General features: G+C 35.2%; 1 protein-coding gene across 1 annotated transcript in view; it reads left to right on the plus strand.

Moving 5' to 3' along the window:
- LOC150079608 (carbonyl reductase [NADPH] 1-like) overlaps positions 1-11,345 on the plus strand; it is a 52,809-nt gene extending 41,464 nt beyond the window's left edge. The window contains exons 5-9 of the mRNA XM_090383989.1: positions 1,056-1,181; positions 3,704-3,845; positions 4,619-4,682; positions 6,914-7,021; positions 8,552-11,345. Of these exons, the coding sequence (XP_090240115.1) occupies positions 1,056-1,181; positions 3,704-3,845; positions 4,619-4,682; positions 6,914-7,014 (433 nt within the window). The 3' untranslated portion in view covers positions 7,015-7,021; positions 8,552-11,345. The remainder of the gene's footprint in view (positions 1-1,055; positions 1,182-3,703; positions 3,846-4,618; positions 4,683-6,913; positions 7,022-8,551) is intronic.
- Positions 11,346-21,322: the final 9,977 nt, after the last annotated feature.

The following is a 21,322-nucleotide window of genomic DNA, read 5'->3' on the forward strand; positions in this document are numbered from 1 at the left end:
AACTGGTTTTGACAGACTATACTAACTGCCGGGGGCATTGTCAACATACTGTTTTGGTCCCCACAAACTGCAAAGCCAAGCCTGCTTATCCCTGTATGATTATTTGTTGTTCAGGTGAAGGGGGCCATTTCAGGGATGTCTTGCTGGATATGCAGATGTCATAAACATGGTTATTGGAGGGCAACTTGTCACTTGAGCACGTTCAGCTACAGTTCTGCAATTGATAGTCTTACTGAAGAGAGAAGTGTGTTATTCTTAGTATCAAATATATTGAGTATAAGTAAAAATTATTGTTTTTACTGATTTCTTGTCTAAAGAGCACATAATTGTGAAGTTTTCAAAACTATGTGAAATGATCATCACATAGATTAGTCTTGTGTGGCGAACACTGTTATTGGGGATGAAATATTGTAAAATTGACTGTAACTTGAATTAAAGAAAAAGAGAATTCCACACTACTGTGCTTCCTTGATCAAAAGTGTGAAGAAAGCTGGACTAAGCAGGTGTCTCCCAGTGTCTTTCCGGATTTATTAAACTTCTTATAGAGTTTTGACAAAGTAAAACTTTGCATACTGCCTTTATCATCAAGTTCTTGCAATCTCAAAAAACACATTTCATTCCATTCTATGCCATGTCATGCCAGTTGACACATGCAAGAATTATCAAGAACGAAAATATTATCTGGATGTTTGAAGGTTTACCCATGGAACCTATGCCAAACAATTATAGTTCTTAGTGTGTGGAAAAATTTCGGTTTCTCTCTCACAACTTGTGTATTATATATTAGGACAAAATAAATATAAGACACTTAATCCTGCATAAATTTTGAAACTGCTTATTATAAAAAGACTCAAATCAGATATTTTACAAATATTGCTTCTCCACTTCTTCAGTGGTATTGTACTTTTTTCTACAAATTTCATAATTATCAACAAAATAAATGACTCAAAACTTATGAATAATTTGTCCTGATAATAAATCAACAGTACATGTCTGTATTAATCACATGTTCTTGGCTGTTAACATTTTGCATTATTTCCTTATTTATACATTAGGGTTGTGAACTTATCAAGTTCAGCTGGCAAACTTTCACATATTAAAAGCAAAGAGCTACAACAGAAGTTCATGTCTCCAACTTTAACTGTAGAAGAGTTATGCAAAATGATGAATGAGTTTGTGGAGTAAGTATTTATTATATGTGATATAAATGTTTAATTGCTTTAACCACATAACACTTAGGTTTAACAAAAGAATAGATTAATTTCAGATCAATTAATAGGTTAATTAATTTTAGCCTGCCTAAAACAGAATATGACATCTGAAGTATTTTTCATTCTAGTCAGTTTTCCATTTCTTAGAGGTACTTACTATTATTGTTACTAATTGTCGATTCTCAGTTACCCAATGTATTTATAGTAATAGCTATATAGTGCAAGGAAGCCACAGGCTTTTGCTGCACTGGCTGGGGGGAGGGGGAACTGGAGTAGACAAAAAAAAAATACAAATTATTTGCTTTCCTCCTCACATAGGTAACAATCCAGTTGACCTTTGAATTTATTCAAACTGTCAGCTTCAACTACCTGTAAAAGCAACCTATTCCAGTAATCAATGGCTCACTAGCTAAAAGAAAATTTCCTACAATCTAGTCTAAACCTCTTCCCCTGTAATTTGAATTTATGCCCCCGAGTTATGGAATTCTCTATAACCGTGAAAATTCTACCTTCATTCATTTTACTCACCAGTTTCAGAGCCTTATAAACCTCAATCAGGTCACCTCTGAGGTGCCTGATTGCCAAGCTCTGTAGCCTACATATTCAGGGTCTTTCCTCATATGGTCACCCTTTTGCTGATCTCAACAATGCAAGTTGCCTGTTTTTGCACTCTTTCAAAAAGCCTTTATCTTTTTTCAGATGAGATCTCCATACTTGTACACAGTATTCTAAATGTGGTTTTACAATTGCCTTATACAATGGAATTATTACCTCCATATCTCTACAGGATAATGTTCGATAAATCATCAGTAGGACACCATGGGTTTCCCTGGCTGATGGTTTATGGTTTACACTGCTCAGAAAGCTTCATATCTGCCTGTATTATAACTCCCAGATCCCTTTCTTCCTCTACTGTTTTTAATTTAACCCCACAAAGTATATAATTTATTTTGAGGTTGCCATTTCACAAGTGTGCCCTGCATTTTGCTGCATTAAAATGTAACTGCCACTTTTCTGACCATTCTTACAGCCTGTTCAAGTCATCCTTAAGGAGTGCTGCTTGGCACTGATCATTAATCACTCTACCAACTTTAACTGTGCAAATTTTGACATCAAGCCTTCTATCCTATCGTCGATGTCATTTATGAAAATTAGAAACAACGGTTGTCCAAGAACTGATCCTTGGAGGACCCCCACTTCTGGCTTTACACCAACCTGAAGAATATCCATTAATCACAAAACTCTGCCTTCTGCTTTGCAGCCACCCAGCAATCCATCTTAGAATTTTTCCAGTAATCCAACATGTTCCAGCTTATATATTAACCTCTGAGGGACTGAGTCAAATGCCTTGATAAAATCCAAATAAACTGTGTAAAACATTTATATTTGGTAATTCATTTTTTAAAAATATCCCTCACTGTCTGTACATCCATATCGTATTCAACAGCCAATTTTGAAATGAAGTCTCCATTTTTCACTTCATCAGCAATTTTTAATTTATCTTGCAATGTCAAAACATTCCACTTTCTTTTTGGTATAATTTCTTTTATACGCACATGGTTTCACCAAATAACTTTATATCAGTAACAATCTATGTATATGATTATAGTGGTCTGTTCGCTCTGGATTCATTATTAATATTGAATTACTGTGGGCACAGAGCGAAACGGAGACAGAATAACAGGGTTGGCAAAAACAACCGAAAGATTCTGTCTCCGTTTCACTCTGTGCCCACAGTAATTCGATATTAATAATCTCATTCTCCCCCCCCCCTACAGTGCAGGCTTAAATCAGGGCCAAGGACACCCAATGTCATACATTATTAACAGTTAAGAGAAGCACAGAAAATATTCCTTTTATGGTTATCTGTTTAATTTTCCTCTAGCTGTTAACACCCTTTGTGTGTGTCTCATAGTAATTAAAATTGTATTGCAGGTTCTTTTGATCTTTTTCTATACCCAGCCACCAAGGGTTTCATTATTTTTTTTTTAAGGTACTTGTGGAGCCCTCAGATTTTCATGTAGAGCTTTTCATCTCTTTAACCCTGGGGGCTCACATCTGGTGAGTATGGGCTTGGCAAACCCAGGGTCCTGAGCTGGATATCATCATTCTCTTTCTTGGTGGTTCCTTTCTACTTCTCTCTCTGTCTCTCTCTCAGGGTAACTCCGGAATTTTTTTTTTTTTTTTTTTTTTTTTTTGGCTGGTGCAGCATAAGCCTCAGGCTTCCTTGTACCATGTGGCTAATAATAATAATAATAATAATAATAATAAAATTAGTTCATATCTTTGACATATTTTTCTGTTGCATATGTACTAGAATATATTTCTCAACTTAACTGGTAAAAGTTACTTTTTAATATATTTCCACTGTTGCATCACATAACATATTACATGATATTAAATTATGTTGACTCATTTAGAGTTTGAGGAAGCAAAATTTTTGCTGTAAAATTCAGAATTTTTATTTTAGTTTCATTTACTGTTCTTTGTAGAGCTGCAAAACTTGGAGATCACCTCAAGAAAGGTTGGGGAGGTTCTGCATATTGCGTGTCTAAAGTAGGTATTACTGCACTGACCATTATTCAGCAGAGAGAGTTTAACAAAGATTCACGTTCCGATATTGTGGTAAATGCTGTAAGTATCTTGTGATGGATTTCTTAATTGCAAATAAATAGCTGTGATTCTTATATTTTGATGATTATGGTTTGAAAGACTAAAGCTCTTCTGTATAAGATAATGATTAGTTAAATTAGTGTGCCTAATTATGTTGAAACTCAATTTATACTTTATGTACCTTAATGCATACTTATCAACTTTCCAGTTTTCCTGGTGAAGTTGTACTTTTTTGGTTTTATGGTATGTTTACTTTCCTTCCAGATTTCATTTAAGTTTGTGTTTTGTTTTTTTTTTCTTCCCCAACAAATATGTGTTTCTTTTGAACTGTGTATCATTCTTCCTTTGCCATGGTGTTTTTTTTTTTTTTTTTAAACAAACTTCAGACATGGTCATATTTTTTATAATTTATTATAGTCTCTCCCCCATTATAGGATTTTATTCTTCCAGAAACTAAGAAACTAGTTTTTATTCCTGCACAGTTGCAGATGTGTTTAAAATTCATGCAATTTTCAGACATGACAATGTCGTCTTATGGTATTTGTTACCTCAGTATTTACCTTAAAAACAATCCAGCACTTTATTTTACAGTTTCTATAAAAAAGAAATGATTGCTAAGTAAAATTAGAAATTACTCTTTGCTAGCAATAAAGTTACAAACTTTCTCTCTCTTTATATGGAGGGGTACAAAAGAACAAGTAAAGAAATCCAAGAAAAAATATGCAAAATTATATTCAGAATTTCACAGTATAGTTATGTCTTATAGGTAATTAAAGGGCTTTTCTCCCCTCCAGGTACACCCTGGTTATGTGGATACTGACATGACAAGTCACAAAGGGCCCTTGACCATCGAAGAAGGTGAGTTCATAAGTTAACATTAAAATTATAATATATCTAAATTACCATTCTTATACCACATGCAGTTTTAATATATTTTATTTAGGTGTTATCTAAACTAATCTACAATGAGTAACATTTCAGGTATCTTGCCAATACCCACCATCAAACCTTGCTGCTGACCGATACCTCTTGCCGGACACTCAGAGGCCCATTTAGGTCTGAGCATCCGGCAGGAGGTATCAGTCAGCAGCAAGGTCTGATGATGAGTATCGGCAAGATACCTGAAACGTTACTCATTGTATATTAGTTTAGGTAACACCTAAATAAAATATATTAAAACTCCACGTGGTATAAGAGTGGTAATTTAGATATATTATAATTTAAATGGATTGAAACAACGTAATGTCCTTCCCTAACCATATTAAGTCAACTTTGTTATTAACAATATATTTAAGAAAAGCTATGACTGATATTATGCAATTAATTAAATTCTTGTTTTAATGATACTTCATACTCTCCCTCAGAAGCCATAGTACAAACTATGTACATTTTTAAATTGATGAAAAAGCAAATTAGATGTGCTCAAAAGAATATACCTTTTTTATCGAATGTAACTTACACATTTAATTTCTCCTTTTCTCACTGAAGTTTTGATTTGCATTCTTCTAAAAAAATTTAGTGATATTTATTAATATTAAAGCTTTGTGTGATTTTTATCCATTTAAATATAAAAATAAATTGTTTAACATTGCTGAGTTTGTAGTATCTAACTTAGTTATTTTACTGATAATAGCATTAGTTTTCTATATAATTCAGTTGTGATCTGGTTGATTATTAATTTTATACTTTGTACAATTCAGATACAAATTGTTTAATGGGGTATGTTGGGGACTGCACTGCAAAGTTATATCCTATTTGTAATGCACTTAATTGTTGTGCTGTTAATGGGCATAAATACAAGTTAATAACTGGACTTACTGTTTACCATATTAAGTATCTAGTTTGAGTGAGGTTTTGCCACTCTCTGTAATGGCTACTCTTGAAGATACTAGTGATAGTTGCATATTCTTCCCAATTAAAGGACTCAAAGGCTTGCTAGGTTTTTTGCTTGCTTAATCTGGAAAAAGAAAAAAAAAAAAAAAAAAAAGGATGTTTCGTGTGGAAGTTGTTAGAAAGTTAATAACCGATTATTAATAAACATGCACCCTGAATAATAGAAAAGTATTTCTGTGTTGTTGTTATTGTTGGAGGTTTTATGGTGCAGCAAAAGGCCATTATGTGCCAAACAAAGGTAGAAACTGATAATTATCTTTAGAAATTATATATGTAAATTTAGAAATGACCTTAAATGTTAGACAGTTTTTGATAAACATTAATTTTTATTGTGTTGATGATTTATGCGTGGTATTTGAACTGTGTGATATAAATGCAAATGTTTATAAAATTTTTGCCAAATTGATAATATGGACAGTAAAAAGTGTTATGTGGTTCTGTAAATGTCTCCTTTTGGTATATATTTTTAGTATCAGTGATGCCAAATGATGCAACGAAGCAGACTTTTTCTGCATCATCCAAAAAAAAAAAAAAAATTTAAATAAATAAAATGAAATGGAATATTCATACTGTTTCCTTTCCCACAAGTTGACCATATAATTCTGCTTTGAATTTAGTCCAAATTGCTGCCTCTTCCATGTTGGTAGGCAACTTATTCCAGTGTTCAACAGCCTTCTACCCATCGACGAACTCCTTGAGATCCAGTCTTCAGCTATTTCCTGATAATTTATATTAGTGCCATCCGATTTTTGTCTCGGCTATGAGAAAGAAAAGACTCTCCTCATTCATTTTACTTAATCTCCTGTAGATGTCTAGTTTTCAAACTTTGCAGTCCACATCTTCTAAGCCTAATTTGTTTAGACTACCCTGCAAGTTTAGACAGTATTACTGATTAAAAGTTACAGCTAAGCTTGAAGTATCTAGCTGTAACTTTTAATTAGTAATATTGTCTAAGCTTGTGGCATAACCCAAACTGCCTAGCTAAAACTTTTTCCCCATTTGAATTTTTATGATATTTCAAATGCCAGAATGTCTGTTTAATGCAATATACTGATTATTTTGCAAATAATTAAGTATCAAAAATTAAATTGAAAATTGTATAATTTATTTATTCATCCATTACTGTTTTATACAGGGAATTTAAAGTTTTTGAATCTTTTTGATAACTAACCTGAAGCTCTTAAATATTTAAATAGGTGCTGCGGCTCCAGTATATTTAGCTTTACTTCCACCTGACGTTGCATCTCCTCGTGGAGAATACATCTGGAATGACAAATCCATAGCTCCTTGGCTCTAGTGTTAAGGTAAACTTGTTTTAATGTGTGCTTTTGTACCTGTTTTATTTTTCTTATTCAAGTTTTAAGCTTATTTTAGACTGTCTTAAGAGGTTTTTTAAACAAGATTTTTTTTTTTAGAAGATAAGGGATGTCAGCTGGAGAAATATAAGATTACCTTATGTCACTGTTATAATAACACAGAAAGTTACGTCTCTAAAAGTGTCCATAAAATTCTTAATAAGATTGAGTAATTGAGTATGGCATTGCAAAGAAAGAACATCCTTCTCCTCAAACTATTTTCATTCAGTGCAAATGATACTACAGTTTTATCATTCAAAAAAAAAAAAAAAAAAAAATTGGTTCTTTATGACAGTATACATTATATTTAAGGTCTATGTTTTATAGATGTGTTTTTAATCCTTACCACCTAGGGCACTTTATTCTCAAGGCTTTTATCATAAATTGAATATTAGTTAAAACCACATATAAATACAATATAAAAATCTATTATCATTTTCTCATTTTAAAACATTGCCATGTTGTTGCTGTCAGAAAGGAAAAAAAACGTAATTGTCCCTACAGTGTTTCCATCCTAGCCATCAGGAAAGTCGGCTCTACTAGCTTAATATATACATGGTCATAGGCACTGACTCCATAGGGAATGAGGGGAGAAAAAGTATCTTTTTGCCCCCATGTCATTTTATAATTTAAAAAGGAAATTATATTTTGATTCATACTATGATTCATAATTTAATTGTTCCAAAGCAAAGTTATGCATTGGGTAAAAATAGATTAGAACAAAGAAAAGTGACAACAACTCTGTTCTATTTCTCTTTTCAGAAAAATATTAAAAAGGTAGGTGTAACTAGAAGGCCTGGTGTTATAAATGCCAAGCAACTAATTTATTCAAGAGATTTTATTTGACAGCAAAGTTAATTAATTTATTTTGCTGATTCTTGATATAAAAATAAATAAAATAAGCTGATAAATATGTTTTTTTTTTTTTTTTAGCAAATACGCATGAAATTAAAAACTTTTTTCAAGTATTGACACTCTTCAGTGATGGCTATGTGAAATATATGTACATATCCAAAGGATACTGATTCCATCTCCCCCCTTTCCTCCATGAATTATTCCAGGTGTTTGAGACTGTACAACATGTAGATAAGCCCATGAAAACAAAGCTCTTTTACAGACATAAATCATGATAAGCCATGTGAACTAACTCAGAAGTCTTGAATTAATTTTCTTTTTGCAGACTGTAAGGAAAACTAATGTAACTCACCATGGTCCAAAATATGTAACTTATCATAATTTTGAACTCTGAGTTTAGACTCTTAATTATAATATTTGGAAAGTTATCATCTCTCATGATTTCATATTTAAGTTTTATATACTTCAAAATATTTAAATTGTGATAAGTCATAAGGAATAGCATTCACTTACATTCTTTAAAACTATTTACAAAGGGAGATTCTATTTAAAAAGAGTATATTTCTGTTTACAAAGAGTGTATTTCTATTTAAAAAAAATTTTTTTTTTTTTTTTTATTTGCAGATCAATTGAAAGATGAAAGAAATGAATTTGTCTTTATGATGACCAAGTGCTATGTATCTAATGATTGATTTTCAAAGATTTGCTTTAGCAAAATAATGTAAAAATTAATATAATTGAAAGTGAATATATATGGATCAGCTTTGAAAATGTTATATTTAACCACTATGAAAATTTATGCGCAAAAAAAGCATACTACAGGCATCCCTTATTTACAATGTGTAGAAATTCCTAACACACAAAAACAGATTCTTGCTACATCACTCCAAACTTTTCAGGCTCATTCTTGCATGTCTTAATCAGTTAATTGCGAAAGAAAACCTTACTTGTGCAGAAAATGCTCTCTCTTTTCAAGCATGCCAGTGCCAACTGTCATATTTATCTTCTCTAAGTATTATATCTTGAGCTGCAGGTTTCCATATATTAGACTTTTGCATTTGGATACATATAATTATTTTAGCTGAGCCAACTTAACCCACTTGAGGTGGGGAAAGATCATAGGCACATGGGGGGCCATTTCAACTCTACTTCATATGGATTTCTTAAATTCTTAATAGAGAAAATAGGTCAAACTTTTCTTGAAAAGTATTAAGTTACTGTTTTGTTTCATAGAGCAAAGGAGCTAAAATATCCAAGTGGTCAGAAAGACTATATGTACCTGCCAGTGGGTTAATTTTTCAAATTACGCATTATGGCAATAAATTATATAAAAATAATGTATGCTACATCATTTCTGATGTGAGAATTGAAGGTCATAAGTAAATCACACTGGTTCACTAAGCAGAATAAGAGAAACACTTCACTGCATGCATATATTTATATTATTATTATATAAATATTTATTAAATTTAGAAACTAAACAAAAGAGATTGTAACACCACTTATGTTACCGCACTACCATATGTTACGATTTCTTCAAGATCTTCGATGGCAGTAAAAAAAAATTGGAAGACAGAAACTGATAAGCCACTAACTTACATTCTGCCTATAGGCAGAAAACTGTTGTAGGTAGCGTATAAGTTAGTAGCTTATCAGTTTTCTTACCACAGTTTAAGAGAAACTGTGGTAAGAAAACTGAGAAAAATATTTGTTATTTTTTTTAGTTTCCTAAATATAATAAAGGGGCCAAGGGGATGTGCAAGCAGAATACATGAATCCACTAATGGGTTCACTAAGCCTCTCCATCCCAATTCCACTCTCACCTCCACGGGGTGGCCCCTGGACCTGTAAAGTAAACATATCCCAAGAAATCCAATGATGGACGAGCAAGGGAAGACTGAACGAACTGGAAAAGACAAAAGTGGAGACTGCTCCATCAGACGAAGTGACCCGTCCCAAGACTGAAATTAGTGGATGATGATGAAATATAATAAATATAAGTTAAAATTACACTCGGTAAAGTGGTTCTCTTATTAGATACTGTATCATTTCTTATTTATACTTAAAATTATTGGGTAATTGTTTAAACAAAAAAATTAATTTGTCACTCAAACAAAATTCATTTGCTGATTTTAAAAAATATATACAAATGTTATTCATATACAACAAAATCCTTACTTATTTACCAATATATATATATAACCTACAATGGTACAGGCCCTAGAAAGTCTTGGTTTTTCCTCCTCCACTACAAATCCGAAAATCTTTTTGAAACTGAACTGAACCTACTTTGGGAACTGCTTATTTATTTTGAATCAGAAGCAGAAAAGACATCCATAGACATGCAGGTCACATGGTAGTCAAACAGTAACAATAATAAATAATGGTTAACCACGTGTAAAGGAAAGATTTTTTTTTAAAGTTGAAACAAATTCAGATATTGCAGGCTAGCAAAATATAAAGCATATATAAACAGGTACGAAAATGTTCAGTTATTTTTACCTATTTTTAATATATGGGTTTATATGTTAAATGTATGTCCAGTAGCATGCATGTTACACAGCTTTTTCAGAATATGAAGCAGGGTCCTCTATGGAGCACGGTGTACCAGGCAAAGGACAGTCCAGTAAATGTTCCATAGTTTGGATAGCACTGCAATCAGATTCTATGGGACCATCTGAGTAGTTCCTGGAGGTCAGATCAAATTTCAATCTTTCAGTAAGGTTCCAAAGTCTGTTCAAGCTTTTCCATGTGTGGCCAGGCTAGATCAGCTCCAGGTGGAAGTGTCTCAGATAGTGGGAGGCTGATAAGCCTGCTGGGTTATTGTCTGGCAATGGCCTCTTGCCAAAATATTCATCTACTACTAGGAACCTACTTTAGTACTAGCAGTATTGGGTCTGCTTTCATAAAATTGGATATTATTTTTATCATAACCTTGCCCATTTTGTAACTGAGTTTATTTTCTTGCTAGAGTTTATTTAGGTATTACTGGATTTGATGTGGTATCACTTCTATCTCAATGACTCAAATGCATCACTACATTTGACCTCTCATTGGTGAAACTACAAAATATGAGTCCCCCTCACCGAAGAGACTCATGAACTGCTCCCATTTGTCTTCTGACATCCCCCCCCCACAACACGGTGGCAAACCTGCTAGTTTTGCCTTTGGAATCGATTAACAGTTTTATCTTGACTACTTTCCACAGTCATATTTTTCTTTCGTAGAAAACTGAACTAGTGATTATTTTGATTATGCCTGATAAGTTGTTATATCAGTTTATGTTCACCTGGCTGTTATATTCCCACTACTGAATAAAACATCACCATATCTAGTGATACAATATGAACATTAATTCTTCAGATATTGTTTATTATGTGCAATTGGAAATATGTTCATATTTACTATATTCTCCCCACTCATTAGGTTTTGGCGCATTATAGCCTTAGTTGCTGATGCGCCAATAAAACTCAACCACTCACTCACCCCACTCATTTGTCTGAAAACTTGCTTAATTTGTGCATTGTTATCTATGGTTCATGTGTAGTATCAAAAAATCCATAATTCACTCACAATATATCTTTTAGTCACTACAGTGTGTAATTAATTCAAGAAAAATTCAGTGTCTCACATTTTTTGTATTTTAATTGAATGTTGAACAAGTTTGCTAAAAAGGCAGTTTAGTTCCTCACTTCATCTGTGCCATTAAATACACTGAGATTTGGTTGTGATTAGTGGTTAACATATGCTGCTATTTAGTGTATGCTATTTAGTGTATTTGTGGTTTATTACAAGCCATCCAGTTGGCAACAATAGGCATTCATTACACTTGTTGAAATAAGACCAAAACATTTCTATATACAGTTATAAAATGTGAATGAAACATTTGTGGAATAAGGCTTATTATTAAACTAGCATAGTGTTTGATACAATTTAAGCCAACACAGCAAATGTAATAAGGATTATTAAATTTATTATGCAGAAATTAAATGTAATAATTTTTATGTTTTTGAAAATTATTTTGCTGCTTTTGTTTGACTATTTTTTAGGAAAATTAAATATTTTTATTGAAATTCTTATGAGAAATTATTTTCCCAACACAACAGGCCTACATGAAGAAAATTAAATATGAAAATTGAAAAAAATAAAAAAAAATATATTTTTATAATAAATTGTTAATCCTCAGATATTGTCTATTAGTTCCTAAAATAAAGTATATGTATTAATTTAGTTTGCCATAACACTGACATTTATTGTACTGTATCAAACATTTTGGAATCATTTTAAGGTACATAAAAATTCAGTTTTACGAGTGAAATGCAGAAATACATTATTCTTGGATAATTGGATATGTCTGATTCACTATTGACAGTTTATCAATCAATCAGATCATCATTATTGATAATAATGTACATCATATGAGTGACATTACATACATCTCCAGAACAGCGATTGCCAATCCAACAGTACTTTTGCCAAAGATTGCACACATGATGATTTTGAAAAGCATTAGAGATGATTGCTCATCCAATTTACTATTATTTGTTCACTAGAAAAACTTTTGATCCAGAATGCAAATAAATAATCCCTAAAATAGATTGCATATACCCAGTTATTTTGGGAAAAGTAGGGGGAGTGCATCAAACTAAGATTAATTGCGAGGGGGATGATTTCCTTGGATTGGAGGAGTGCCAGCGTATTGCCAATCCATAACGATGGTTCTAAGAATGAAGTAGCTAACTATAGAACATCAGTGTTACAAAAAATCATAGGGGCAATGATTGAGAATGCAAAACATGGTTAACTAGATAGAAATGGTTTTCTCATATAAATGCAGCACAGTTTGTAAAAGGAAAATCATGTTTAACTCAACAAACTATTACGGCAGTATCACTCATGAATTTTATGTATAAAATTTTGACATTATTTATTTGGACTTTAGGAAAATTTGACTCAGTCCTGTATGGTAAATTGCTGGAATCACCAGCAAGATCATAAGACTGATTACAAGATGGCTACACAACAGGAGCAAAGTGTTATAATTAATGGTTGCCCTGAAGAAGCATTGCATGGTATTTGAATGACAAGTACCATGTAGTGCTTCTTTAGGACAGCTTCGATAGGCTTCAGGAACAGTCAGGTAAGTGAAAATTGTGTTTTAATGCTGCAAATAACAAACCCAAAAAAGGAAAGAAGAAAGGGGTTTAGGAGGTTATGATTTAGGCAAATAGAGTTCTCTGTACAGTGTCCTCTCAATTCTTTATTGAACAATTGCTTGTACAACTCTACAAGTGTATTATGCTGTGTAATGCAAATGTGAAACTGCACATGGAATACTACAAGGTGTGGCTATTAAATAACGACTGTTGCAATAAAATAAATTTGAAAATGAAATGCACAAGGCATAGTTCTTATGGGTTTTGGTATTTAACTATATAATATTGGTGTAAATACACCATAGTTAACCCATAAATGTGAACTACATAAGTAGTATGGAAGACATTGTTTTAGTTGTATCTCATATTGTGGTTGCCTTCACAACGAGGTAGCAATATTGCACTACTTCAAATAAATAATGCTTCTCTAGTAGAGAGGACTACTGTTATTTATTTTCAGAGGATGCCGCCACCACCACCCAGACGATTGTTTCGAGGCTATTGGGCTTCATCATCAGTGGGCAGGCAGGTAATGTAACATGCCATCACAGTTGCGAAGTTATATCCACAATATGCGAGATGCCAAAGGGTGTTGGTAAAAATGTAATTTGAAAATGAAATGCACAAGGCATAATTCTTATGGGTTTTGGTATTTAACTATATAATATTGGTGTAAATACACCATAGTTAACCCATAAATTTGAACTACTTAAGTAGTATAGAAGGCATTGTTTTAGTTGTATCTCATATTGTGAAGGCAACCACAATATGAAATACAACTAAAACGATGCCTTCTAAAACCATTTTATTCTGATTTTATGGAAGTAAAATGCATATTCTATCAAGCAACCTTTTCCAACAGCTAATTCAACCACAGTGAGAAGAAAGTCCAAAAATGTCTCTGTCCTCCCTAATTTACTCAATTCTCTCATTTTCAATGCCATGTAAAAAAGTTCATTAGGAAAGCCAGCAGTGAAAGTACTAAGTGTGACCTCCATATCTGGATGTACGAGGTGTGGCTATTACATAACGAGCCTGTGGAGCCACTATGCATCAAGTTCCACCTGTGAAACAAAGGCACAGCAGTTAGCATTAGCAGAGGCATATGATGCAAGAAAGCAAGCTTATTATACAGCATCAGCCAAAAAAACCCTTCCCAATTCACCCATCCATTCGCTCCAAACATTTGTCCACTACTTGAATTTATTTAAGCTATCAACTTCTATAAAACATTTAAGGGCAAAGGCCTCAAGCTACGAGGTAGAATGACTAACATATAGGTTAGTGCAAAGGCATCATTTTAACATAGCCATCTACCAAAGTAATTAAATTAAATTGGCATCGTTTTGGTTATATCTCATATTGTGAATGCCTTCACAACGAGTTGCCATGGTATTATACGAAGTAGTATACTTATTGAAGTATTACTTATTTGAGATAGAATAAGTAATACTTCACCAGTGGACAAGACTACTGTTAAAAAAAAAAAAAAATGATGCTTTTGCTCTAACCTATATGCTATAAACTTCTACAACAGCAGATAGAAGTTTGTTCCAGCAATCAACTACCAGCTAGATAAAGGCAAATTTCCACACATCTATTCGACAATTGGATTACAAACCTGAAGGGGCATAAACTCAAACTGAGTTTATGCCCCTGAAGGGGCATAAACTCAGTTTGAGTTTATGCCCCTTCAGGTTTGTAATCCAACCAAAAGGAAGAATCCCATCAGCACTGAGCCTGCTCAATCCATTCAAGGCCTTATACACCTCACTCAGATCACCTCACAGGTGACTAGTCTTCAGATGCTAAAATTTTTGGAAATTAATTAAGCCTTTCTTTGAAAGGGGACCCCTCTGTTCCTCTCACCAATCTTGTTGCCCTTCTCTGCACCCACTCCAGCAACTCTGCATCCTAAAATGAGGCCTCCAGACCAGTATGCAATACTCAAGGTGTGGCCTGACCATTTCTTTATACAAGGGGATAATTACTTCCTTATCCCTACTAGCAAAATTCCTGTATATCATTGACAAAACCCAATGACCTGCTCTGGCAGCCTGTCTGCACTGCTCAAAAAACTTCATAACTGCACAATTACCCCCAGGTTTTTTCATTCTCCACTACTCTGAGTGTAGTACTGCACATTTGGTATGTTACTCTGGGATTACTGCTACCCATATGCAGTATTTTGCATTTGTCAATGTTAAAATTCAGTTGCTACCTCTCAGCCCATCTGCTCAACTTTTCTAGATCCTGTTACAGTAGCATACTGTCATTAACAACCATACCAACCTTTGTATCATCTGCAAACTTGGACATTAAGCCTGATATACCTTCATCAATATCATTGATAAATACAGAAAACAACAATGGGCCCAACACCGAACCCTGGGGGACTCCACTAATAACATTATTCCACAAAGAGCAGTGTCCATTGACCACCACTCTGTCTTCTCCCACTCAACTATCCTTTTATCTATTGTAGCAACTTGTCCTTAATGCCATACTGCTCCAATTTGTACAATAGCTTTCCATGTGCAACAGTATCAAAAGCTTTCCTGAAATCCAAGTATATGATATCAAAATTATTTTTTGCATCCAGTTCCTTTGTGACCATATCATAGTATCCAATCAAATTGGTCAGACAAGACTTCCCCCCCCCTTTTCATATTGTATAGTTTATTTAGCCCACAAAAACAATTTCCAGAATGGCTGCCGTAGCCGAGTGGTAAGGCACGAAGGTGCATAAGTACTTTGAGAGCCCAGGTTTCAAGCCCGTACTGCTAAATAGTGTTGTTTCTTGTATTCTTTCAATCTTGGTAGCTACTCTGACCATGTGGTTGTCCTGGGATATAAACAGAATTTATTTATTTATTAATTTTCTAGGCAATTTTACAGTTATAAGTTGACGTGTAGCAGTTGAAACAGTTCTGTATTAGCAATGGCCACATGGTGCAAGGAAGCCTATGGCTTATGCTGCACTAACCAAAAAAAAAAATAAATAATAAAATAACAAAAAAATAAATAAAATAAAATAAGAATAAAATAATAAAAAAATTAATAAATAAGAAAATAAGAGAAAAAAAAATGGACAACCTAAGCGTTACTCTCCTCCTGTAGGTAAATTATCCAGCTGACCTTTGAATTTCCACAAACTGTCAGCCTCTACCACCCATGTAGGCAACTTATTCCAGTAATTTATAACTCGCTGGCTAAAATAAAACTTCCTATAATCCAGTCTAAACATCTTCCTCTGTAACTTGAAATTATGGTCCCTCATTCTGGAATCATTTATAACCGTGAAAATTTCGTTCTCATTTGTTTTGGTTTTGTCCCTCAGAGCCTTAAACACCTCAATCAAGTCTCCAAGCTGTGCAACCCACATATTCAAAGTCTTTAATATCCTCAGGGGCTCACATCTGGTGAGTATGGGCTTGGCACACCCAGGGTCCTGAGCTAGATATCATTCTTCTCTTTCTTGGTGATTTCCTTTTACTTTTCTCTCTCTCTCTCTCTCTCAGTGTAACTTGAGAATTTTTTTTTGGCTGGTGCAACATAAGCCTCAGGCTTCCTTGCACCATATAGCTAATAATAATAATACTCATATGGACGCCCTTTTGCCAATCTCACCAGGCTCCATACCTGAACACGGTATTCCAAGTGTGGTCTAACAATAGCCTTATACAATGGGATTATGATGTCCTTATCTCTACTAGCAATTGTTCGATACATCATTGATAGGACCCCATGGCCTTTCTTTGCAACCTGTCTACAATGGTCAGAGAACTTAAAGTCTGACAGTATCATAACACCCAAGTCCCTTTCCTCCACTACCAGCTTTAGTTCAACTCTGCAATTTTGGGGTTACTGTTCACCAAGTGTAATACCTTACACTTTGCTGGATTAAAGCCTAGCTGCCATTTTTCTGACCATCCCTGAAGTCTATTTAGGTCATTCTGAAAAAGCTCTGTTTGGCGGCGATCATTAACTACTCTACCAATCTTTACATCATCTGCAAATTTAGACATCACGTCCTCTATCCCTTCATCAATGTCATTTATGAAAATCAAAACAACTGTGGTCCCAATATTGATCCCTGGGGAACCCCACTTCTTACATCAACCCAATCTGAGGAATAACCATTTATCACAACCCTCTGCCTCCTGCCCTGGAACCATTCAGCTATCCATCGAAAGATTTTTCCCTGCGATTCCAACCTGTTCCAGCTTATAAAGTAACTGCTCATGTGGGACTGAGTCAAATGCTTTGCTGAAATCCAAATAATGTCGAAATTATTCCCAAAATCCAGATCCTGAGTGACCCTGTCAAAATAGCTAACCAGATTAGTTAAAACATGATTTTCCCTTTACAAAACCATGCTGAGTATCCTTCAGAATTCCATTTCAATCTAAATGATCCTGAATTTCAACTTTGATCATTGTCTCCATGATTTTCCCTACTACTGAAGTTAGACTAACCGGCCGGTAATTTCCGACTTCACTCTTAGAACCGTCCTTATGTATTGGGGATACATTAGCACTTTTCTAATCCAATGGAATCACTCCAAGTCCAGTGATGCTCGCATAATTAGCCTAAATGGTTCAATGCACTCACTTGCTGCCTCCCTTAAGATTATAGGGTATATGCCATCAACCCCAGGAGCCTTACTGGCCTGTAGGTGCAAAAGTTTTTATTAAATAAACGTGAAATTTCAACATCATTAATTACATTTTTTTCAACTTCACTCCCATAATTTCTCATTGACGTGAAGGGTTTTTCTTCTGTAAATATCAATGCAAAGTAACTGTTGAGTTCATCTGCAACTTCAGCTGGGGTATCTAATACTGTCTCACTTCCATTACATAAGGGTCCAATCTGGTTTGTTGTTCTCTTTGCATTTATATATGTGAAGAATTCCTTATCCCCCCCCTCTTTGCCAGCGATTTCTCATAAACCGCCTTTGCCAGCCTAACCTTTTCTGTGGCACTATTATGGAGCAATTTGTAGCTGTTATACACTGTGCTGCCACTTTATTAGTTACACCTACCTAGTAGCATGTTGAGCTTTCAAAACAGCCTGAATTCGTCTAGTTGCGCAGTTCCTTGAGATTCGACGGAGGTGTAGGTCTGCAGCAATCAGCCCTTTCCAGCTCATCCCAAAGATGTTCAATAGGATTGAGATCCAGGTACTGAGCGGGCCACTGCAGCAAAGAAAAGTCATTGTCATGTTCCTGGAACCATTCCATAGTGATTCGGGGGTTGTGCTCCGGTGAATTATCCTGCTGGAAGTAACCATCTGAGTGAGGATAAACTGTCAACATGAACGGATGCACTTGGTCAGCAACGATGTTTAGGTACAATGTGGCATTCAGATGTGTATTAATGGACCCAACGTGTGCCAAGAAAACATTCCCCACACCATAATACTGCCCCCATCACCTTGCACAGCAGTCGTCAGACATGACGGGTCCATCGATTCATGTTGTTTTCGCCAAATTCTGAGCCTTCCATCAACATGAATTCTCGATAGTTCAGTGCTGGTGTTGCTGTGCCCACAGGAGGCATGCTCTCTTGTTCTTCATTGATAACAAAGGTACACGATGTGGCCGTCGGCTGTTGTAGCCCATTCGCGACAAAGTGCGACTAGTGGTCCGTTGCGATATTTTGTTCTGCGCAACAAGGTTGTATTTTGACGTGATGTGCGACATTGTGGCCCGTCTGTTTGCTTGCACAATTCTAGCCATCCTCCTCTGACCTCTCTCATCAACAAGCGATTTTCTTCCACAGGAGTGCCGTTGAGAGGATGTTTTCTTTTTGTTGCACCATTCTCGATACACCCTTGAAACTGGTGCGTGAAAAGTTCAGGAGAGCTGTCGTTTCAGAGATACTTTGTCCAGCACGTCTTGCACCTACTGCCATGCCGCATTCGAAGTTCGTTAGATCACTCCTTTTCCCCGTTCTTGCTACGGTTTGTACGCTTAACTGATACTAGTAAGGTTCTGCTGCATTTATATCCACAAATGTGGTCATGTGACTTGCAACAAACCATGGTTGTGGGACCAACCATTTGTGTACACAGCAGGGTGTACCTAATAAAGTGGCAGCACAATTGTAGGCTTCAGTACTTTTTATTGCTCTGTAACTTTTCCATGCTGTATTTTTCTGCTCAAGTAATCTGGCAACCTCCTCGTGGAGTATTTTTTTTAATGGCATATAAGCATTCAAGGCTTCTATGATTAATATTTTAAATTTAAAGGTATACCATAATTCAATTGTATTCGCTCTCTGTGAGATATCTACCCAGTTAATAGAGGCCATATAGCACCTTAAGCAGTCGTAATTTCCTTTCCTGAAGTTATAATCCATTCCTTTGCCTTTAACTACTGCTACCTCTCTCTTCATCATCCCCCGTAGAACTCCGTGATCACTTTCTGCTACTGGTTCCTGTACTGTCAGCCCTATTATGTCGTCTGGTTCATGGGTGATTATGAGGTCTAGAGTATTGTTTTCCCTAGTACTTTCCCTGACATGTTGATACAAATAGCAATCATCTAGTTGATTTAAAAATTTCGTCCCCCATGTGGAGTTTCCCTCCCATTTGCTTCAATCCATTAGAGGCAAATTAAAATCACCCATAATAAGACATTCACGCTTACTTGCCCATTCCATTTGCATGTAGAGGCTCTTATCATAACCTTCACAATCACCTGGCCTCTAGATTACTGCCACTCTCATTATACCTTTGCTTCCAACTATCTCACACCATGCAGATTCTATATCAGCATGTGAAACGTCTGAATCCAGGAAGGCTTTCGTCGCGCTCAGGCTGCTTTTGATAAGAAACATGACTCCACCACTCTTTCTATCTTCCCTAAGTACATTATACATACGGTACTGAAACTAGTCATCCCCTATCTCCGGGTGGCACCACGTTTCCGTAAGCCCTATTATGTCAGCTTTACTTGTCCTGGCGAGCAGTTATGCTCAATTAATACAGAATAGGACATTTTTGCATTGGATCAGGGCGTTTGATTATGGTTTCTTTATTCTCTCTCTCTCTGAAACTAAATGAAGACCCCATACGTTGCAATGGGAACGTATATGCAGTAACAGGAAAGTCTTAAATTTCAGGCCAAAGTTTCGTTTGGTGATTCTTGATAACATGGCAAAAATGTCTATTTTTAAAATTTTTTTCCAGTTGTACTGTATATAGTTGTTAAAGGAAAAGTTTTCTAAAAACTTCAAGATATTTACGTGCAGTGGTAAGTGTTTTGTGACAATTTCACATTGGGATGGCAGTGAAAGTCCAGATGTCCTTTAATCAGCATCATCCTACTTGTCGCTGGAGATGGTTAATTTGTGTAGGATGCCACAATCTGTAAGCTCGGTCAGGACGTGGTTTGACGTATTTCAATTTCTGCATGGCTGTTACCTCGCACAACATCTGCAAAAAGCAAGCTTAAATATCAGCAGAAGACTGCTGAATCCACTCATTTAGAACAACATTCTATCTTTTAGGTCCAAGAATGAAGCCTTAAGGGCAATCACGAGTGATTTTGGGCGTCACTCATTGAAGTTTCTATTATGGTTTTGAATTTCAATGATATTTCTATCATTAAAATAATCCCAGATGGTGTAGCTGTTTATGGAGTAGCATGCTTCTCTGAAACGTGTCATAATACTTTGCACATCAAAGGCGCTCTTTAAGTCGATAAAAATTTAAGGAAGAGGGTGTATTTTAGAGCAATTTGCAGTTGTAGTAACATGCAGCAGGGCATCTAAAAATTTCGCACTATGCACAACCCTTCGTGGATGTAGTGCGTCCATCTGTGAATGGATTATTCCAGAAGGATAATGCATCATGTTACAATGCCCGAATTGTGTAGAACTAGTTCCAGGAGAACATAAGAGTGATTTGAGCCTGTGATGTCTACCCAGTCACCAGACCTCAATCCAGTTGAGTACCTATCGAAACAAGCACTTTGGAGTATAGTTCTGCAACTACACAATTTACAACTGTGAAAATCAATTAAGTCAAAGTGGACGAGCATATTCGACATCTTGTTGAGTCCGTGTCACAGCAAATACAGGCTGTTTCACGGGGAGACCAACTCACTATTAGGTAGGTTTACTTAGTAAAATGTTCACCCAGTATAATTTCAATATTCGATATACGAGGTATATTTCTTTAACGAAAGCCGGAATCCAGAAGGTAAATTAGGTGGTTTTGAGTGTAAAAC

The sequence above is a fragment of the Mastigoproctus giganteus genome, chromosome 10 (genome assembly GCF_048544385.1).
Source record: "Mastigoproctus giganteus isolate SK-2022 chromosome 10, ASM4854438v1, whole genome shotgun sequence".
Classification (NCBI taxonomy): domain Eukaryota; kingdom Metazoa; phylum Arthropoda; class Arachnida; order Uropygi; family Thelyphonidae; genus Mastigoproctus; species Mastigoproctus giganteus.